The sequence below is a fragment of the Mobula hypostoma genome, chromosome 4, assembly GCF_963921235.1.
Source record: "Mobula hypostoma chromosome 4, sMobHyp1.1, whole genome shotgun sequence".
In the NCBI taxonomy this organism is placed as follows: domain Eukaryota; kingdom Metazoa; phylum Chordata; class Chondrichthyes; order Myliobatiformes; family Myliobatidae; genus Mobula; species Mobula hypostoma.
Window position 1 is genome coordinate 82,528,572 of NC_086100.1, and position 20,329 is coordinate 82,548,900.

At 39.7% G+C, this 20,329-nt stretch overlaps 1 protein-coding gene across 3 annotated transcripts in view; it reads left to right on the top strand.

Moving 5' to 3' along the window:
• Positions 1 to 20,329, top strand: part of LOC134345423 (diacylglycerol kinase delta-like) — a 185,282-nt gene that overhangs the window by 86,876 nt on the left and 78,077 nt on the right. For all 3 annotated transcript variants that reach the window (XM_063046054.1, XM_063046055.1, XM_063046056.1), the window contains 2 exons: positions 12,881 to 12,985; positions 18,397 to 18,529. In XM_063046054.1, the coding sequence (XP_062902124.1) occupies positions 12,881 to 12,985; positions 18,397 to 18,529 (238 nt within the window). The remainder of the gene's footprint in view (positions 1 to 12,880; positions 12,986 to 18,396; positions 18,530 to 20,329) is intronic.

The following is a 20,329-nucleotide window of genomic DNA, read 5'->3' on the forward strand; positions in this document are numbered from 1 at the left end:
GATGGGGCAATTTAAACTTACAAGACTGAAGCTGATAGGTTCTTTTGAATATCAAAGATCACAAAGCAAGTTGTTATGATTTTGAATGCACTCAGTGAAAGGGTGAAAGAAGGAAATTCAATGGTATCTTTCAGAAGAGAATTGGATAAAATTTTAGAGGCTAAAATTACAAAATTATGGGAAAAGAGCAGGATTCTGAAGGAGATGGCAAACATATGATGAGCCTTATGGCATCCTGCACTCTAATATTCTGTGATTTTAAGGTGAAAATATGGTAGGTAATGTGTTACAGATAAATTATGAAGGGAAAGGACACTCAAGGGATTGAGTTATTTGATAATTCACTGGAACAGAATACTGCTTTATGAGTAACCCACCAATAATAAGCCTAGAATCAAAAATAAAGGGAGAAAGCTTGGTGCTTATCAGTCTCCGCTTCAGAACCTGGGTTGAGACCTGTGTGCTGAATTATTAGGATTGGGTTTTTTGATTAATTTGATTTTTGCTTTTAATTCAAAAGGGAACTAACAGTTTCTATTTTGCAGAATCTTACATGAGCTAACTAGTGATAAGGAAACGTTTTTGCAGTCAGTTATTTCATATCTGGGCACATCATGCTTTCCCATCAGTTCCACTGATTTCTGCCAACAAAGGTCACAAGTGTAAATACAGTATTACGTTATTGCTCTCAGATATCTTTGCAGTCTTCATTAATGCACACTGTCAGCCATGTTAAAGGTGTAAATTTGTTAATCTCGATGCAAGGTTTCAGCCTACAAATCAACTATTCCTTTGCCTCCATGGATGCTGCCTGACCCACTGTGTTCCTCCAGCTGTTCGTTTTTGGTTCAAAATCCTATTTTTGATGCAGTTTTTTCAGCCCTGGTTTATAAGCTTATTGGTCACCTTGTGAATAATTGGGCTATATTAGGATGAAGCAGCCAAGCTTTTAAAGCACACAGTGTTCTGATCTCTGAATTGTGCTTCATTTTGGAGTTGGGGTGATCCCTGGTTGGAATTCATGTTTGGATCTACCTGTAAAATGTAATCTAGGGGAATATGAGATTATCCAGTATGGTAACAAGTATTGAAAGTAATATATTCTTCAAGGGGAGGGAGACCAAACATTGTGCTGAACAGAGGAATGCCTTTCTAGATCTTCTTTATTCTCTTTTGGGATATGGATGTCACTGGTAAGGCCAATTTTTATTGCCCTGCCTAAATTGCCTGTGAGAAGCTAATGGTGAGCTAATCTTCTGAACCATTATTATCCGTTTGGCGAAAGTACTTCCATGTGTTTGTAGATAGGCTGTTCCAGGAATTAGACCCAGTAATAATGAAGGACTGGAGAAATATTTCCGAGTGAGGTTGGTGTGTGAGGAGAACCTTTAAGTGAGGTGTTCTTACATGCCTGATGCTCTTCTGCATCTTGTTGGTGAAGGCTGCTGATTTGGAGGTACTACTGGTATAATCAAGACAAGTAGTAGTACTAGTGCGATCGTTCGAGTCAAGTATAATGTTCTCCAAAGGGGCTGTCTGTTGGTAGGTCCTCAGGTGCTATAGAGGTCAATCTGGGATGCTAGGGGGGATTTTCTTAATGGAGAACGCCTATGCATGACTTTGTTTAACATGGGGAGGCTGATGCATGGGCAGCCAACACACATGCCTTGACAGATTGGGGTCAGGGTCCAATGCTCCGGTGCAAGACGAGTGGAGACCCTTCACTGCCATTGTGATGTGTTATCTTTCGCCAGCCCCATTGTTGAGGTCTTGGTTGGATTGCTCTCCGTTGACCTTACCGCCATGGGTGACCCTACCAGGAGCAAAGCACCAGATGGCTAAACTTCAGATGACATCGCTTTTGGGATTTCAGGAACTCACAAGCCTTTCCACGACAACAAGATGATGATCCTTGGTGAAAAATCAAGACAAATAACTGCAGTGCACTTTGTAGGCATTGACACCATTGTGCACTGATGGTGTCGACAATGAAGGTTTAGGGTGTAAATGAGATACCAATTGAGTTGACAGCTTTGATCTAGTTGGTGTCAATTCAAGGTATGAGAATTTTTGGAGCTGCACTCATCCAGGCAAGTGGAAGGTATTTTTCTTTGAGCTTCTGATTGATAGCATAAGGATTTTGTAATGTCAGGAGATGTCTCACTTTCTACAGGAGACCACGGGAAACTTTAAAAGTTAACATCAGCTACATCAAATATTTAGAATTGTTGTCCTTTATGGCCTAATGAATGGCACATGAACATAGGAAAATACGACTAAACAAGGCATTGATAATAGCACACCTGTGTATAGTTTTGGCCTCCATACCTGGAGAAGAATGTATTTGTATGGGAGGTAGTTCAGAGAAGTTTCACAAGGATGATTCCTGGGGTGTAGAGGGTGTTTGATGAGGAAAGGTTGTTTAGGTGGACCCACAGTTGTTTTTTTTCTAAAGCATGAGAGGTGATTTTATTGAAATATAGATTCAAGGGGACTTGATGTGGTAGATGCTGAACAAATGTTCCCCTAAATAAGGCATACAGATCCAGGGGTATAGCTTTAGATTAAAGAATCGACCTGTTTAAGATGAAGATGAGGAGTTCCTTCTCTGACTGTCATGTGGAGTGATGTTTATATCAATAATCAGATTATGTTGAGTTGGCTTAACTGTTCTGAAAAACATGTGAATGGAAAATGTGAGTACATTCATATATGGTGTGATTTTGTTGTGGTTTGTTATAGGATATGAGCAAAGAAGATATAGATACGAGGCTGTTAATCACACGCACACTCACTGCCGCTGGGCTAAATATAACTTTAGCATTGATATAATCTTTAGGTCAGTGATCAAACTCACTTCCGATGTGAAGACCAATCCTTTCCACTTGGTTGAGCATAACAACTGTGACCATATTTCAGGGCATGAGCGGTGAATGTTAAAACCGCTAAGCATGCAAGGAGAGAAGTAGCATTATGAAAGGTTAGTAATGTAAACTCAATGAAACATTTTGCAGATTCTGCCAGCTTTCACCACAGGGTTTGAGAAGTTTTTGTAATTTTATGTTATAAAAACACCTGTGCTGGAAGAAGTGAAGTGAAGTCAAGTAACATCTGTGAAAAGAAAAACCAGTTAACGCTTCATTTAAAGTCTCTATCAGAACCAGTTACTCTTCACTAATCAACTAAGTGGGAATGGGTAGAGCAGCAAACTGCCAATTCCCTCAAGAAGTAAAAACACATTTCTGAAAATTCTCAGGTAGTCAAGAGAGTAACTGTGGAGAATTAAACAGATTTAACCTTGCAGGCTTATGGCCTTTTGCCAAAACTGTTGGATGTTCAAGGTTTCCAAAGTTCTCAGAGGACACAGAAGCAGAAAAATTGAATGAAAGGCAAGAGACATTGGGAAGATCCATGATAAGATGGAATGCAGAAGTATATTTATATGGGGTGCTGATGCAAGACAAAAGGGAGCAATATGGAACAAAGAAATTAAAGATGTGTTTGGAGGAAATGCATATTACAGAAGCAAAACTATTACCAAGCTTGCTTTCCCTTGAAGTGAGCTCAGCATTGAGTCTGAAAGTGCAGATTGCCTAATAAATATGTGAATTACTTTTGAGTTTCTAGAGGGGTATTGAATTAAAATCACAATCAATACCTGTAAACTGACTAGAGAAATTTTGGAAAACAATGGCCCAATCTGGATTGGTCTGCTCAGTGTGTTTAGGTAGACTCACACAAAAAATAATGTTTGACAAATCTATTAAAGTTCTGGGTGGATAGTTAAAGTTGAACAAATGAATATAGTCATTTCAATTTTTCATAATACATTTGATAATGTGCCACATAAAAGGCTGTTAACCATATTAATGCTTCAGGTTTAGATTTGACATAATTGCACATACTGTAAGCATGGATCAAGGGTTGGTTAATGGAGGGGGGAGCAGCTAGAAAAATATAGTACATATTAGATGGAGAAAATGACACATATATAAAGGTTCAGGATGATCTTACATGATGATAAATCAAGGAGATATGCTCAGGCTTTATAGGACACTAGTCAGGCTGCACTTAGAGTATTGTCAACAGTTTTGGGCCCCATTTCTCAGAATGGATGTGTTGTCATTGCGGAATGTCCAGAGGATAGTCATGAGGATGATTCTGTGAATGAAGGGGTTAACATATGAGGAGCATTCGGCAGCTTTGGGCCTGTCCGCACTGAAATTTAGAAGAATGTATGGGGATCTCATTGAAAACAACCAAACTAGGTTGAAAGGATGCGGTGCGGTGGATGTGGAGAGGGTGTTTCTTATGGTGGGGGTATCCAGAACTAAAGGGCACAACCTTAAAACCAAGGGGCGACCTTTTAGAACAGAGGTATGGAGGAATTTTTTTTTTTAGCCAGAGTGTGGTGACTGATGAATATACTGTGGGGAATGTCACATAGCCTGTCATTCCAGAAATAATTGACATAGAACAGTACAGCACAGGAACTGGCCCTTCAGCCAGCAATACTATGCCAAACCAAAAAAAATAGTGATCAAATGGCCAACTGTACTAGTCCTTTCCAACTACCCAAAGTCCATATTCTTCCATTTCCCTCAAATTCATGTGTTTATCTAAGCATCTCTAATGTGCCTCTACCACCACCCCAGGCAGCACATTCCAAGCACCCACCACTCTCTGTGTAAAAGAAACATGCCTTTCTCATCTCCTTTTAAATTACTTCCTTTCATCTTAAATGCATGCACTCTGGTACTAGACATTTCAACCCTGGGAAAAGATTCTACTCTGTGTATTCCTCTCATAATTTTATAAACCTGTATCAATTCTTCCCTCAGCTTCTAGAAATAATTGACATGGAACCCCTTGGTGACATTTCTCAATTGTGTCCTCTTTGGGAGTAAAGTTTCACCCACTACCCGTTCCAAAAATAATGTTTAAAATGCCATCTAGAAGTACTATGTCAATGATCTCGGAAGAGGAAAATTAGAAACATCTTTTCTAGAGATTAAAACAATATGATCAAGCTCTATCTTCATTTACCTAAAATATTTCTGGTAATTGGGGCAAACAGTCAAAACATCCCTTTACCCATACTTGAGGTTCAAACTCAGCCAAAGGTTGTAGAAATACTCAGAGTCTCACATAGCCATAGGTGACCCATCACTCAGCCGTACAATAAAAGTCTCGTCAGAGCTTGATTGCTGAAAGGTGGCAGCTGCCTACCAATGCAAAATCCAGGTTATTCTAGCTCTCAATGGTGTGACATGAGATGAACCTTTCTGGCTCAATAGTTTATCCCCCTGACCACCTTGTTTTTATCCTTTTAAATACATTATTCCTCCCCCACCTCCTTGCTGCTTAACAAGCTTCTTATCTCTCCTTCCCAGTTCTAAGAGCCTTCAACCTGAATCATAAGATTCGTTCTCTTCCCACAGATCTAGCCTGATCTGCTTAAGTATTTCCAGTATTTTCTGATTTTATTTTAAATTTCCAACAACTGCAGTTCTGTTTTATTTTAATCTTTAAGTCATAATCCATTAGTGTCCATGACTTTTTACTTCCAGATTTCTATCTACACTCTAAGTCTATTGACTTTATTTCCAAGAATCCTTATATCGATACATGCACAATGAAGGAACATTAAACTTGGTGTTTGCATCCTTTGTCCCAGCCTTTGTTCCTTCTGTTTTCCAGAATCATTCCGCTATTCCCCCAGTCGTGTTTCTTACATCCTTAACTTCTACATCCTGTTTTGTGTCTTTCCCATTCCATTACCAATATAATTTATATTGCACGGTAGCATAGTGGTTAGAGCGACGCTATTACAACTCAGGTTGTTTTAGTTCGGAGTTCAATTCCAATGTACTTTCTTCCCATGGAATGTGTGGTTTTTCTACGAGTGTTCCAGTTTCTTCCCACAGTCCAAAGACATAACGATTAGTAGGTTAATTACTACTACTACTACTACTACTACGTCGACTCAGGCCTAGGGAGCTGGCGTCGGGCACGATGACGGACTCTCCACTTCTCCCACTCCCTCATCAGTGTGTTCAGTTCATCTACATTAGCTGCGCCGCTGTCTTCTAGGATCGTGTTGACCATAGTCTTGGGAGGGCGCCCAGGGTTCATCCTCCCGTGCTTGGGCTCCCATTTGATGACTAGGCTTGGTGGGTAGCTCGGGGTGGCGTAGACAGTGCCCCGCTAGTTGCAGTCTTCTCACCTCAATTTTAGTGGTGAGCATCGGTGGTTGTTATAGATTATATATAGGTTAATTGGTCATTGTAAATTGTCCCGTGATTAAGCTAGGGTTAAATTGAGGGTTGCTGGACAACACGGTTCGAAGGGCCAGAAGGGCCTATTCTGTGTTGTATCTTAATAAATAAATAAATATCCTCAGTGGCACAATATTCCTCCTTGCAAGGATACAGATTAGCAGGTTGTTATAGCCAGAGGTTGTAAATGGGACAAGCTCCCACTCCCTATTAAATCCTCCCAGTGGCGTACGATTCAAATCGCCTCTGACAACCAAGTCCAACTCCTGGCCTTCACATGTGGCTTGGTTACTAAGCCTCAGATCCGTTTCTACTGACAGGAGAAGGGGCAAAGGCAGGCTACTGGTGCCTTAAATCAGTTGCTTCGGGCAGATGGGGCTTGTCAGCCATTGGTAGCAGCTCACCGAGGAGAAGGAGAACTCGGATCTCAAATTGCCACTGCCTTACAGCTATACCCACTCATGGGAAGGCTTTGGTAGTAAACCCCAAGGGAAAATGCCAGAGCTGGAGTTCCTAAGGCAGTCCTACATTGAGTTCAATGCTAACACGAGGAAATCTGCAGAAGCTGGAATTTCAAGCCACACACGTAAAAGTTGCTGGTGAACGCAGCAGGCCAGGCAGCATCTCTAGGAAGAGGTACAGTAGACATTTCGGGCCGAGACCCTTCGTCAGGACTAACTGAAAGAAGAGCTAGTAAGAGATATAAGAGGGGGAGGGGGAGATCCGAAATGATAGGAGAAGACAGGAGGGGGAGGGATGGAGCCAAGAGCTGGACAGTTGATTGGCAAAAGGGATATGAGAGGATCATTGGATAGGAGGCCTAGGGAGAAAGAAAAGGGGGAGGGGGGGAAAACCCAGAGGATGGGCAAGGGGTATAGTGAGAGGGACAGAGGGAGAAAAAGAATGTGTGTGTATAAATAAATAAATAATGGATGGGGTACGAGGGGGAGGTGGGGCATTAGCGGAAGTTAGAGAAGTCAATGTTCATGCCACCAGGTTGGAGGCTATCCAGACGGAATACAAGGTGGTGTTCCTCCAACCTGAGTGTGGCTTCATCTTTACAGTAGAGGAGGCCGTGGATAGATATATCAGAATGGGAATGGGACATGGAATTAAAGTGTGTGGCCACTGGGAGATCCTGCTTTCTCTGGCAGACAGAGTGTAGGTGTTCAGCGAAACGATCTACCAGTCGGCGTTGGGTCTCGCCAATATATAGAAGGCAAGACCCGACGTTCAACGCTGACTGGCAGGTCCTGCAATGTTGCTGACACCAAACTGTGTCGGTCTCTGCCTTTCCTTTAGACTCATGAGATGCGTGGAGTGGGGGAGCTTGCTACATGGGCAACAGCTTGCTCTCCATATTGTACAACCCTGGCTTGCGTATCTAGACAGCTGGGATGCAACACCCATGGTTAATCCTGACCGGCGGAGGCCTCATACATTCATTCGATGGTAGCAATGTTGAGATTCAACTTGTCCAGTTTATGCAGGTCTTACCTCCTCCAGAAACAACCCAGTGGCCAAGAAGCTAAAAGCTTATCCTCCTGCAGTATCCCTTCAGCCTTACCTTCACCTACAATTGCTTCTTGTCTCATATGCATCTTCACTACGTGGTGAGTTCAGTGCAAAGACATGTTCCAGTTGGGTTCAAGGCTGTCTGGGTAGAGGAGGGATATGGGTGTAGAGAGGCAGGGTAGTCATGATGGAAAGGACAGAATTCAGACAATGAAAACTTTAGCAGATGGGTGTTGAAAGAGTCATGATTGCCTCTCCTCCAAGCTAGTCTTTTGAGTATCACAGATAATATTTCTGCTGTTTTCAACTAATACAACATGGTTGTCTGTCTGTCCTTCAGTGTTTCCATTCAATAGTGCCAGAAAACCAAATGAAAGCTCAGTTTTTTGGGGGGAAAAATCTGGCATTAGCAATGCTGAAAATGTTAAATTTACGTTATTACATTGCTATTTGTGGAAATGTGTGCAAATTGACTGCCATATTTCTCACATTACAACAGTGACAACAATTCAGGAAGTACTTTAATAGATGTAAAGTGCTTTGTAACATCTGGAAGTCATAAAAAGTGCTATATAAAATAGGCTTTTATTTACTGTAACTTGCTGGCAACACAGTCCGTGTGAATAGAGAAAATAGTTTGAGGGTAAGTGCAGGTTGAAAGAGTTGATGGGAATACAGGGTGAGTAAATGGATTAGTGTGAGTGGTGGCTTGATGATCAGCTTAGACTTGATGAGTCAAATGCAGCGTAGATGCAGCATTACTCAATGTCTGTGACTCAGATGAGTGAAAAAGCAGACTGCAGGAGTATGAAGGAGAGGTGAGTAAATCCTGTCAGAGTCAAGGAGAACTTATCAATTGGGAACGATTTCCATTAGCACGCTTAACATGGGGAAAAACTTTACAGGGTGTTTCATGGGAACATTACTAAATACAATGCCTTGAAAAAATATTCACCTTCCAACCTTCTGTTTACATAAATGAGTATTACAACCAGAGATTTCGATCGATTTAACTGAGAACTTTTACTTACGAACCATGTGCTTCTTTTTTCTCAGTAGAGCACAAAAAACTGGGAAAATTGTAAAGCATGAAAAACCAAAAATTCAATAACTAAAATGTAAGCACTTCAAAAGTATTCATTCCCCTTTTGTTCAGTATTTAGTTGAACCACCTCTCGCAGGTATTACAGCCGGTAGTCTTTTTCGATATGTCTCTATTAGCTTTGAACAGCGTGATGAAGCAAGATTTGCCCATTCCTTCCTGCAAAATTGCTCAAGTTGTGCCAGGTTCGTTGGGGAGTAATTCTGAGATCTTGCCAGATATGTTCAATCGGGTTAAGGTCAGGACTCTGACTGGGCCATTCAAAGACAGAGATGATCTTCATTTGAAGCCACTGTGTGGTCGCTCTAGCAGTGTACTTTGGGTTGTTATTTTGCTGGAAAGACAAACTTCCTCCCAGTTTAAGCTTTCTGGCGGAGGCTAGCAGGTTTTTATCCAGGAGCTCTGTATTTAGCAGCATTCACCTTTCCATCAATCCTGACCAGATTTCCAGTCCCTGCTGCTGAAAAGCATCCCCATAGCATGATGCTACCTCCACCATACTGTACAGTAGGGCTGGTGTTACCTGGCTGATGGTAGTATTAGATTTATGCAGTTCTTACTACTTAGTATTGAGGCCAAAAAGTTCCACTTCAGTCTCATCCAACCACAAAACTTTCTTCCACATCTTTACAGTATCTTCTAAGTGACACTTTGCAAAGTCTTGATGAACAAGAATATGTGTTTTTTTAGCTAGGGTTTCTTCCTTGTCATTCTACTGTAAATACCCTTTTTTGTGCAAGACCTTAGAGATTGTGGAGCCATCAACTTCATCTCCAGTTGCAGCCACTGATGCTCAGAGTGAGTGTTGGTGTCATAGTAGCCTCTCGTATAACTGCCATTCTTCTCTGGCGACTAAGTTTAGAGGGGCGACCTGACCTAGGAAGTGTGGCTATGGTTTCATATTTTTTCTCCACGTTATCATGATCGACTGCACTGAGCTCTGAGATATGTTCAGTACCTCTGAGATGGTTTTGTACCTTTCCCCAGATTTGTGCTTCTCTATTATCATTTCCCTGACTTGCCTTGAATGCTCTTTTGTCTTCATTTTGGTTTGGTCTGTTGAATACAATACTGTTCAATCTTGCAGAGAGAGGGGTTATTTAGTCATGTGAATTCAATGAAAACAAGTGATCTTCCAATTTTCTACATCAACATGGGTGAGTTGGTAAGTTAATACTGTATATTGCAACTGAAGAAAGTAAGCATAGTAATTACAATGGTGATGAATACTTTTTGGGCTTCACTTTGGTTTGGTTTTTCAGCTTTACTTTGGTTTTTAATACTTAGTTAATTATTGACAGGTTTTGGAATTTTTTGATTTGACATGATACACAATGTTTTGTAGATTATTTCAAAAAATCCTATTTCAATATATTTTAAGTTTAGAACATGACACAATAAAATGCAAAAATAGTTTAAAGGGCTAAATTCTTTTGAAAGACACGGTAAAAAAAAAGTTGTTGCCAAGCCAGATGAATGGCTGTTATAGCCACATGATCAAAGACCTGATCAAAGTAGATTGTTAGAAACTTCAGGGAAGGAAGGAGATTTAACAAGGTGGAACAAACTATAAGTGAATTCTGAAGCTGTGGACCTTGGGAGCAGAAAGCATAGCTACCTTTAAGCACATAATTACAAAATTATTGGAGTGTACATGACTCAGCAGATTGTAAAGTCAGAGATTACAGGAACAGACAGAGTTGAGAATATGGACATATTTTAACTTCATGGAAATTTATTTGGTCAGGAGGCACAGCCCCAGAAATGTAGGTTCAGTTCTGATTTCTGATGCTGCATGTGTGGAATTTGAACATTTTCCTTGTGCCTACATGAGTTTTCTCTTGATACTGGTGAAACCAATGTTATGTTCCTCAAAAACTGTTCACATCACGATTTCCAGTTATGCAAAGTACTATTTCCCTTGAAATTCCTTGTTATATAGTAAGTGGACATGCATTCTTATGGAATATTTTTCTCTCAACTATAATGTGTACTGGTACTACAGCAGCTGGTTCATGACAGTTGCCACTTAAGAAAGTGCCTTGTCAGTTTCACAGCAAAGTTTTGAAACACACGAATTTATACATAGTAGAAGTACTGAAGTCAACCAATCATTCTATTGTATGACAAACACGGAGATAAGGACAAAGGATGAATGAGCTGAAACAAGAATGGTGACAGTTACCAAGGTAGAAATTGGTGATATTAAATATGCATAGGTCCAAAATCTAAACCAGGAGAAGAAATGGTATCAGTAGCAGAGGAACATTGTTGGCAGTGGAGATCTAAAGCTAACCTAATAAAAGTCTGTATGCAATATACATCCCTGAGATTGATCTTCCCACAGACAGCTACAAAACAAAGAAAACCATGGAACCAGTTTAAAGAAAACATCAAACCCCCAGTGTGCAAAAAAAAAACACAAATCACGCAAACGGCAAAAAAATGAACCAAGAACTCAGAATACAAAACACCAAATCACTAAGACATGGAAAGAATCCTGGCATATTGAATTCAGTTCAGCTCAGTTGAATATTTAATTGAAGACCTCTAGGCATGTTAGGTCGCAAATGACACACAACTTGACTAAGATTTGAAGTTGGTGAGATAAGGCTGGGTTTCATAAACATTCAGACAGAAACTGGTGTAATGTTTTCCAGTGAAGTAACAAGATGAGGCATGTAAATGAACAATTGTGTCTCTGATTATCCTCTGTCAATAAAAGAATAAATAAAAATGCAACCAGGTAAATGCAGTCCTATCTCACAACAGAGCAACGGTAGAGCAAAGGCTGTCAGTGTGATGGAAAGGTAGACACTGCCAGTGAGTGGAAAACCAACAGGCATTACCACATAGTTCATTTTGGGAAAAGTTTTGTCAGAGATGTTTAATGGATTTCATGTCATGATGTATTGGATGCTGGAAGTCCAGCTAATTCTTCAAATATTTTCAGTGGTTTATTTGAAAGGAGTCATTATTTTTGTTAAATGCTGAAATCCCAAACAGATGTTGTAGGTGATTTATTTTTAACTTACTCTATTTTTAGATGTTTGGATTATGGCAAAGGCCTTTTGTGATAATGTTGCTCTTTCCAATCCAGAACATATTAGCTGTTGGTTGGGAGTAACCCGACCGCTAAATCCAAATGCTCCATTTATCAAAACTGAATATCAGCAATGCCAATGGGCTTTTCTGTCTTGACCAATCTTATTTTCTCATGTCATTCAGCCATTTCAGTCGTTGACTTTTCAAACAAATGGCTATTCTGCTTAATATTCCTCTCTCTAGCTGGAAGTGCTGTAGCAGAAAATGTTTGTATATGCTGTAGTTAATCTGATGACATATAAAGACTAAATGCTCATGCCAATACAGTGAAATGTGAGTGAATGGTTACAGTACAAACTAGAATACGGTATACAGTACTGTGCAAAATTCTTAGGCATTATACCTAGGGTGCCGAAGACTTTTGCTTGGCACTGCATTTGTCAACGTGGAGCAGAGATGAAGTTTGTAAATCTGGCGGGAGCAGAGGATGTTGGGAATGCCATGGGAGTGGTGTGGTGCAGGTGACAGAAAGAGTGCCATGGGTGGGGGTGGGGGCAGGTGCGGGTGATTGGTGTGGGTGCAGCCATACCCAGCCAATGTCTCTCTGGTGCTTCCTGCCCCCTTCCCCTTTTCCGAACCATGATTCCCTTCTCCCTGCCTCCTTCCCACTTCCAGTCCACAACAGAGACCCATATCAGAATCAGGTTTGTTATCATTCACAAATGTCATGAAATTTGTTTTTTCTTTTGCTGCAGCAGAACAATATATAAAAGTACTATAGTTCTGTGAAAAAGTCTAATGCACCCTAGCTCTATATATATATGTAGTAAGACTTCTGCACAGTACTATATTTTTGTCAGTTTTAAGCCTCTTTCTGCTAATATCAAATAACAGCGACAAGTAAATTTATAACTAGGTATATGATACTTTTTGTTTGCAGATAATTACTCCTTTCCGAAAGTTGATTTTGTGTGCTGAAAACCGCAAGGAAATGGAAGATTGGATCGCTGCAATGAAAACGATCCAAAACAGGGATCACTTTGAGGTGAGATTGCTCAAGGCCATATGTTTCTATACTTTTGGAATTTGTGTCTGTGAATTGAAAACTGCAAGTGAGTTATCTGCTTGGTACTGGGTACTTGCAGAAGAGGAGAGAAAGTCATCAAAAGTTTGAAACCTGAAAGAAGAGTTCAGGCGGTATTATAATTTCTGTGAAAGGCTTTGGAACATTTCAGAAAGATAGATTGCTATATAAAGAAAAGAGCTATCTAGCCACACATTATTGCAGCCTTATTCTTCTGTTTTTGACATTCTGGTCAGAACCAGGTTTAATATCACCAGCATATGTCGTGAAATTTGTTAACTTTACAGCAGCAGTATAATGAAGTACATGATAAGTAAAAAGGCAGAGTTATATTAAGAATATATATGTCTATTAAACGGATTAAGTTAAAATAATGCCTTCTTTACAATTGCATCAATATGTTGCATTTAGCTTAGGTCCTTGGAGATACTGACACCCAGGAACTTGAAATTGCTCATTCTCTCCACTTCTGATCCCTCTATGAGGATTGGTTTGTGTTCCCTCATCTTACCCTTTCTGAAGTCCACAATCAGCTCTATGATCTTGCTGACATTGAGTGCAAGGTTGGTGCTGCAGCCCCACTCAACTAACTGGTATATCTTGCTCCTGTAGGCCCTTTCGTCACCATCTGATGGGTAATTTATATTTTCCTTTTCCTAGATTAATGATTCCAGATTAGCAACACCATGCATTTAATATTTATGGACTGATTAAAGACAATCAGCATGGCTTCGTACATGGTAGGTCAGGTCTAACCAACCTTACAGAGTTTTTTGAGGAAGTTACCAGGAAAGTGGATGAAGACAAGGCAGTGGATGCTGTCTACATAGACTTTTGCAAGGCCTTGGACAAGGTCTTGCATGGGAGGTTGGTCGGGAAAAGTCAGAAGCTCGGTATACAAGTTGAGGTACTAAATTGGATTAGAAATTGGCTTTGTGGGAGAAGCCAGAGAGTGGTAATAGATGGTTGCCTCTTCGACTGTAGGCCTGTGAATAGTGGAGTGCGTTGCGTGAATCGATGCTGGGTCCTTTGTTGTTTGTCATCTATATCGATGATCTGGATGATAATGTGGTTAACTGGATCAGCAAATTTGCGAATGACACCAAAATTGGTGTGGTGGACAGCAAGGAAGGCTATCATGGCTTGCAGAGAGATCTGGATCAACATGAAAAGTGGCAGGTGGAATTTAATGCAGATAAGTGTGAGGTGTTGCAATTTGGAAGGACCAAACAGGGTAAGTTGTACACAGCGAATGGTAGGGCATTGAAGAGCATTGTAGAACAAAGTGATTTGGGAATACAGGTCCATAATTTGTTGAAAGTGCTGTCACAGGTAGATAGGGTAGTAAAGAAAAGCTTTTGGCATGTTGGCCTTCATAAATCTAAGTATTGAGTACAGGAGGTGGGATGGTATGTTAAAGTTGTATAAGACGTTTGGAGTATTGTGGACAGTTTTGGTCACCTACCTACAGTAAAGATATAAATAAGATTGAAAGAGTAATGAGAAAATTTACAAGGATGTTGCTGGGTCTGGAGGACCTGAGCGAAGTTTGGATAGGTACATGGATGGTAACGGTATGGAGGGCTCTGGTCCAGCTGCAGGTAGATGGGAGCAGGCAGTTTAAATAGTTTTGGCATGGACTAGATGGACTGAATGGCCTGTTTCTGTGGTGTACTTCTCTATGACTCTATTCTTGAGATTAGTTGACATTGAAAAGACAGCATTTATTACCATCACTTAACTGCCTGTAGCTGTTTATGTGGAAGGTACTACGAGTGCCTGGAAATCCAAAGCAACACGCTCAAAATACTCGAGAAGCACAGCAGGTCAGGAAGCATCTGTGGAAATGGATAGTCGGTGTTGCAGGCCGAGATCCTTCTTCAGGAAGGGAGAAGATGCCAGAATAAATAGGTGGGGGTAGGGGAAAGCACTAGCTAGAAGGTGGTAGGTGAAGTCAGTGGGTGGGAAAGGTCAAGGGCTGGAGGAATCTGATAGGAGAGGAGAATGGACCACAGGAGAAAGGGAAGGAGGAGGGCACCCAGGGGAAAGTAATAGGCAGATGAGAAGAAGTAAAAGGTCAAAGTAGGGAATAGAGAACGGCTGGTCGGACTTGTTTACTGGAAGGGGAAATTGATACCCATGCTATCAGGCTGCAGGGTGCTCAGATAGAATATAAGGTGCTGTTCCTCCACCTTCCTCCACCTTTATGATAGTCAACAGTATGCTCACATAAAGGGGAAGACATTGAAAAAAATATTAAATATGTTACCACAGCTCTGGAGCCATCAGTTCTAGGCACTGCATTAAAATATGGAGCCAATTGAAATGACTATTACCAGTGTAATAAATAGCCATGAAACTTTCAGGTCATTTGCTCGTTCTCATTTACGGTAGCTGGATCTTCAATGGCCAAGGTAAATAACTCCCACATCTCTCACTATAAACACAGAGTGGCGAACCCTTCCATTTAAGGACTGTTTGTGAGGAGTGCTTTATTTCAAGATGTGTAAAGTATTTGTAACGCAAGTAGTCTTGCTGCCTAAAGTTTATTGCACAAGTATTTCTGTTGGAAACAGAACAAAGGGGATGTTTGTGATGTGTCAGACTTTGGCCTATACTCTTCAAAATACTTCAAGGTGTCTGTTGCTCTGATTTCTAAAAAGGACCTCTCTTTTATCCTTGCTAGCTGAGTTAGGTAACAGTGCAAGAACATATTGCAAAAAAGTATTTGCTGTTTCTCCTCAACCACCATTAAAATATTGGTTTTTGATGGGATAGACTTAATCCAATAACTTCTGTAGATGGCTATTTAGCATATGTAGATCTAGTCCCGAAAAGGAGTATCTGAGCAAGCTGAAATCCTAATGTGAACTAATAAGTCCTCATACAAAGTTTTCATGAGCTTAAGAAGCACGTTTAATGTTAAAGAATAAAGTGGAGAAGAACAGAAATGGAGGATAAGAGTTGGATGGTTAACCAAAAGTGGAAAAAACTTTTTGAGATTGAGAGAGAGATTTGACAAATTCTGAAGTTCCAGAGGTTGTTATTTACATTGGTAAAATCATTATCCAAATAAAAATCCCAGGTTTGATCAACAGAACTATGCTGATTCTGTCAATTAGATTCCTTCATTCCCATTGCTCTCTTCCCAAACAATGAAGTCTTGATTTTTTCCACTCTTGAAACCCACTTCATTGACCATTGGTTCATTGACTTGTATCCTTTTTTAAATAAACATGTAATCTTGCCTAGCTTTTAATTTTCAGATGTTTTACAGCAGGTTTTGAGAAAGCTCAATCTAATTAAATTCTGCTTTTCTTTTTTTCAAATATACTTTTATGGTGTCTTTTGGGTCCTAAGGACTTGCTAATTTTTCATCTATTATTTTGCCTGTCTACAGTTTTACAGTCTTTCTATCCCTATTTTCCCCATCTCACATCTCCAATCTTCCCTGTTTTTCTGTTACTTTGTAGTTCACCCAGACAAAATGAAAATTTAGAAATTTTACTTTAGTCTTATGCTATGCTGTTGTGCTAATTATTTAATATGAACATCCTTGTTCTTTAAGTGTTGTCAATCAAGTAATGTCTGTCCTTTGTGTAATTCCCTTGCTGTCAAATTTAATTTATTTAATAAAACAGCTCTCTTCTATTTGTGCACTGCTACAGAGTACATACAGTACAGGAACAGGCCATTCAACTTACTGGCCATTCCAGTGCTCCACATTAGTATTTTCTCACCCTTCTTCAGCAAACATCTTCTGACCTTTTCACCCTTGCATATTCATCCAGCTTCACCTAAGTGCACCTCTACTATTACATGTAGCTATTCTTCATAATAGCAAGCTCCACATGCTAACCAGTTTCTGGATAAAATGATTTGTCTTAATATCCTCTTATTGTTCCTTCCTGTTGTGCAACATTTAAGGTTTTCAAATATTGCCACAATTTTTCAGCTTTGAAACTTTCTTAACCTTTGGATATGAATTCCATTACAATACTTCTTTGTAAACTTGTAGGCTTACTTTTCTTTCCAGTGTTTTAATGTTCTTTTTGTCCCTTAATTCTGCCATTGTGATTTCATCCAGTTAGAGTCCTTCCACTCACCCTAAAAATGTACTTTGGTAGTAGTTGCATCACTCCCTTCTCCCCATTTTTTTTGTTTGCTTCTCTAAACTCACATATTCTGTTCTGTTTGGCTCTGACCAGTGCCCAAAGTGCAGACTGATCTTTGTAATGTTTATCACTTCATTTTCCCTTTGCTGGATATGCCTTTTCTTTCCAATTGTAGCACTTCTGGCATTAGCATGGAGATAATTTGTCTAATTAGCTACTTTCCTTCTTTTTGTTTTCTTGTCTGGTACTCCCCTGTCCTCTACTGACAATTAATTAAAATCTTTGTGAAGGATTTCTGGCCTCATTTTTCTGTTTATTTGAGTTCCATGTAGATCCTGAGTTGTGACTCTTTGCACAATTGTTTTGATCTTGCTATTCTGTTAGATTTATATTACCCTGTAAGGTGATGCACCATCTCTGAATTCAGAACACAGTGAAGTCCTTTCTCTAATTGAGTGCATGATTACGTCTGATTGGGAACTGTTCATTTTCATGGTTAATGTTCCATTGCGTCATGATGCTGCTCATGATTGCCTCTTTCCTGTTTTACTGCCCTCAGCTATAGTGTAAGCACGGAAGGCTCACAAGAGACTATTTTCCAAGTTTCTGACTACTGTTTGCGTAATCGAGTGAAATGATTAAATACCAGATAACTGACTGCCTTTTTTTAAAGCCTGTTTACAGCAAATTTTTGTGTGGCCTCTTCAGTAATAGTGCGGCGATGGTAATATTTCACCATATTTTGTGATTCATTGCATCTATTCCCACCTCCTATCTCTACCTGTCCCACAGTGCCAAACTGCCTACGATCAGCTAATGATTTTACAAAATCACCAGTTTAGACATTGTGATTGAGGGAGCAGCCGGCATTGAGTTTATGCAGTTGAGAATATGGAAATTGGAAAAATTGCATTGTGGTTGATTTAACTGTATATTTCAGAACTGCATTTAGATTCATAACTTGAGAATAAGAACAAATTTAGGAATTGAGAATGTCTGCATTTTCTCTTGTGCATTGCCAATGAACTTTGGCTATCACCAGATGACTTAGGACAAACTAAACAGGGCTTGGGGTGGAGAAATGCTGATATAACGCTAGAAAGATATGTTAGATGGTATAAAGCTAAGCATTTTTTCCACTGTTTGCTAGCTGTTCTCACCAATTTCAGCTTGCCTTCTTGGATCAAATAGGGTGACTAACAAGAAATAGCATGGTAATATCTGCTAAATGTTTTGAATATTCTTTTCTCTGAGCAGTCAACCCAATACAGCATGGACCATTTCTCAGGAATGCACAACTGGTACGCTTGCTCACATGCACGACCCACATATTGCAATGTCTGTCGAGAAGCCCTGTCTGGTGTAACATCTCATGGATTGTCCTGTGAAGGTAAGAAGATAATATAGCAATGGTTTCTCAGTTCATTCATTCTCATTAACCATACCTTAGAGCTAATCAAAGGTATTTGTTGACAGGAGGTTTAATGGTTGCACTTCTTCTGACTTGACTGTTAACATTGGCCTTTCTAATGTTAATCCTCTCCTTACCCCAGTTTATCCTGTCAACAATGCCAAACTTAATGCCATTTCCTGCAGTCGCCTTGTGCTACTAGCTCATGTGAGGACAATCAAAGTTACTAATTACCTCAATAAGACAAAGCCAAGTAGGTATAATTTCATTAGTAGAGTGATCTTTGGTTTTAGTGCACAAAAATAAGTGTAAGATACTTGCAAAACAGAGTGTTGATCTGGAACATTCTGACTATATTCTTCCTGAATGAAAGAAATGTTCTTTTAAATCTAGCAAACTTCTTGATAGATTTTCCCTCATTAAGAGAAATGCTTCATTGATTTACAAAAGGCATAGGAATTTACCCTCACTGAGTAGGGTTATTATGCATCTTCATCATAAGGAATGTTTAATTTTTCTGAAGTTAACATCTTGTAAAATAAAGTTATAATGAATGCCCTGCAGTTTCTTGTTTTTTTATTGTCTCTTCACTTTTTATTAAATTTTCATTTACTTTATTAATTGCCAATGTTTGTATCATTTTCACTGTGTTTGTTCATATTTCCTGTTTTAACCTGTGCCAATAATGTAACCATTTTAACCAAGTTATATAATTATCAATACATAATACTTATATTTACAAAAAACTGTAGAATTAAAGCCTTAGAGTATTTGTAGAGGTGTGACTGTCGGAAAAAATTCCTGATAATGAGGCTACTGCATTAGTACCATATAGTTTCACTCTATGAAGAGTCCAGGAGGTGAAATCTTAGCCCCGTGTGCTGAGACCCTATTAGTACAAATTTGCAAAAGATCTAAGTAAATCTGAACCAATGATAAATGACACTTTTGCTCTGTAGGATTAGATATTCCTATAACACGGCAACCTAGATCCCAGTGACTCTGAGGGCTTGTAAACTAGGCTTGTCTTGAGTTACTGAAAATCAAAGACGTTCAGATGCTGGAAATCTAAATTAAAAACTGAAAGTGCTAAACGCTCAGCAGATCAGACAATATCTGTGGAAAAAGTAACAGAGTTGAAGTATCTAGTGGAAGATTCTACATCTTGTTTGTTTTTGCACTCGCTCTCTCACTCTGACTCTCACTCTCTCACTCTTTAACTGCCCTCTTTCAACTCATTGGCTCAGTAATGAGCAGAATCATCCTGGCAATCCTATCCTTTCCTTAGTGGAGATTCTCCCTTTGTCCTATCCATCCATTTCCCACCTTTTCTGCAACTTAAAATTTGTTTTCTTACTTTCCCAGTTCCAATGAACAAATTTTAATATGGATGGTTATACTCTGTTTCTTTATACACTGATGCTGCCTGACTTGCAGATTGTGCATTTCTTGCTCTTTAACCTTTGAAACTATTGTATGAATTCCTAATGTCCTTATTCAGAGGTATAATATCCACCTGCTTAAATGGCAGTGATTTATACAGCAGGGACCGTCATATCTTACATACCAATGATCTGCACAAGCTTATTTATGGCAGTAGGATGGTCCATCTTTGAAATCCTAATGGAAACAGATTAGTACTTGCTTGGCTTTAGGATTTGAGATTTTGCATTTATTGCATAGTAAGTCTTTCCATCCCTCTTCTTCCGCCTCTCCACAAAAATATTGGTCCTGTACATGTGGTGGCCACACAAGTACACACACATACACATGCACCTA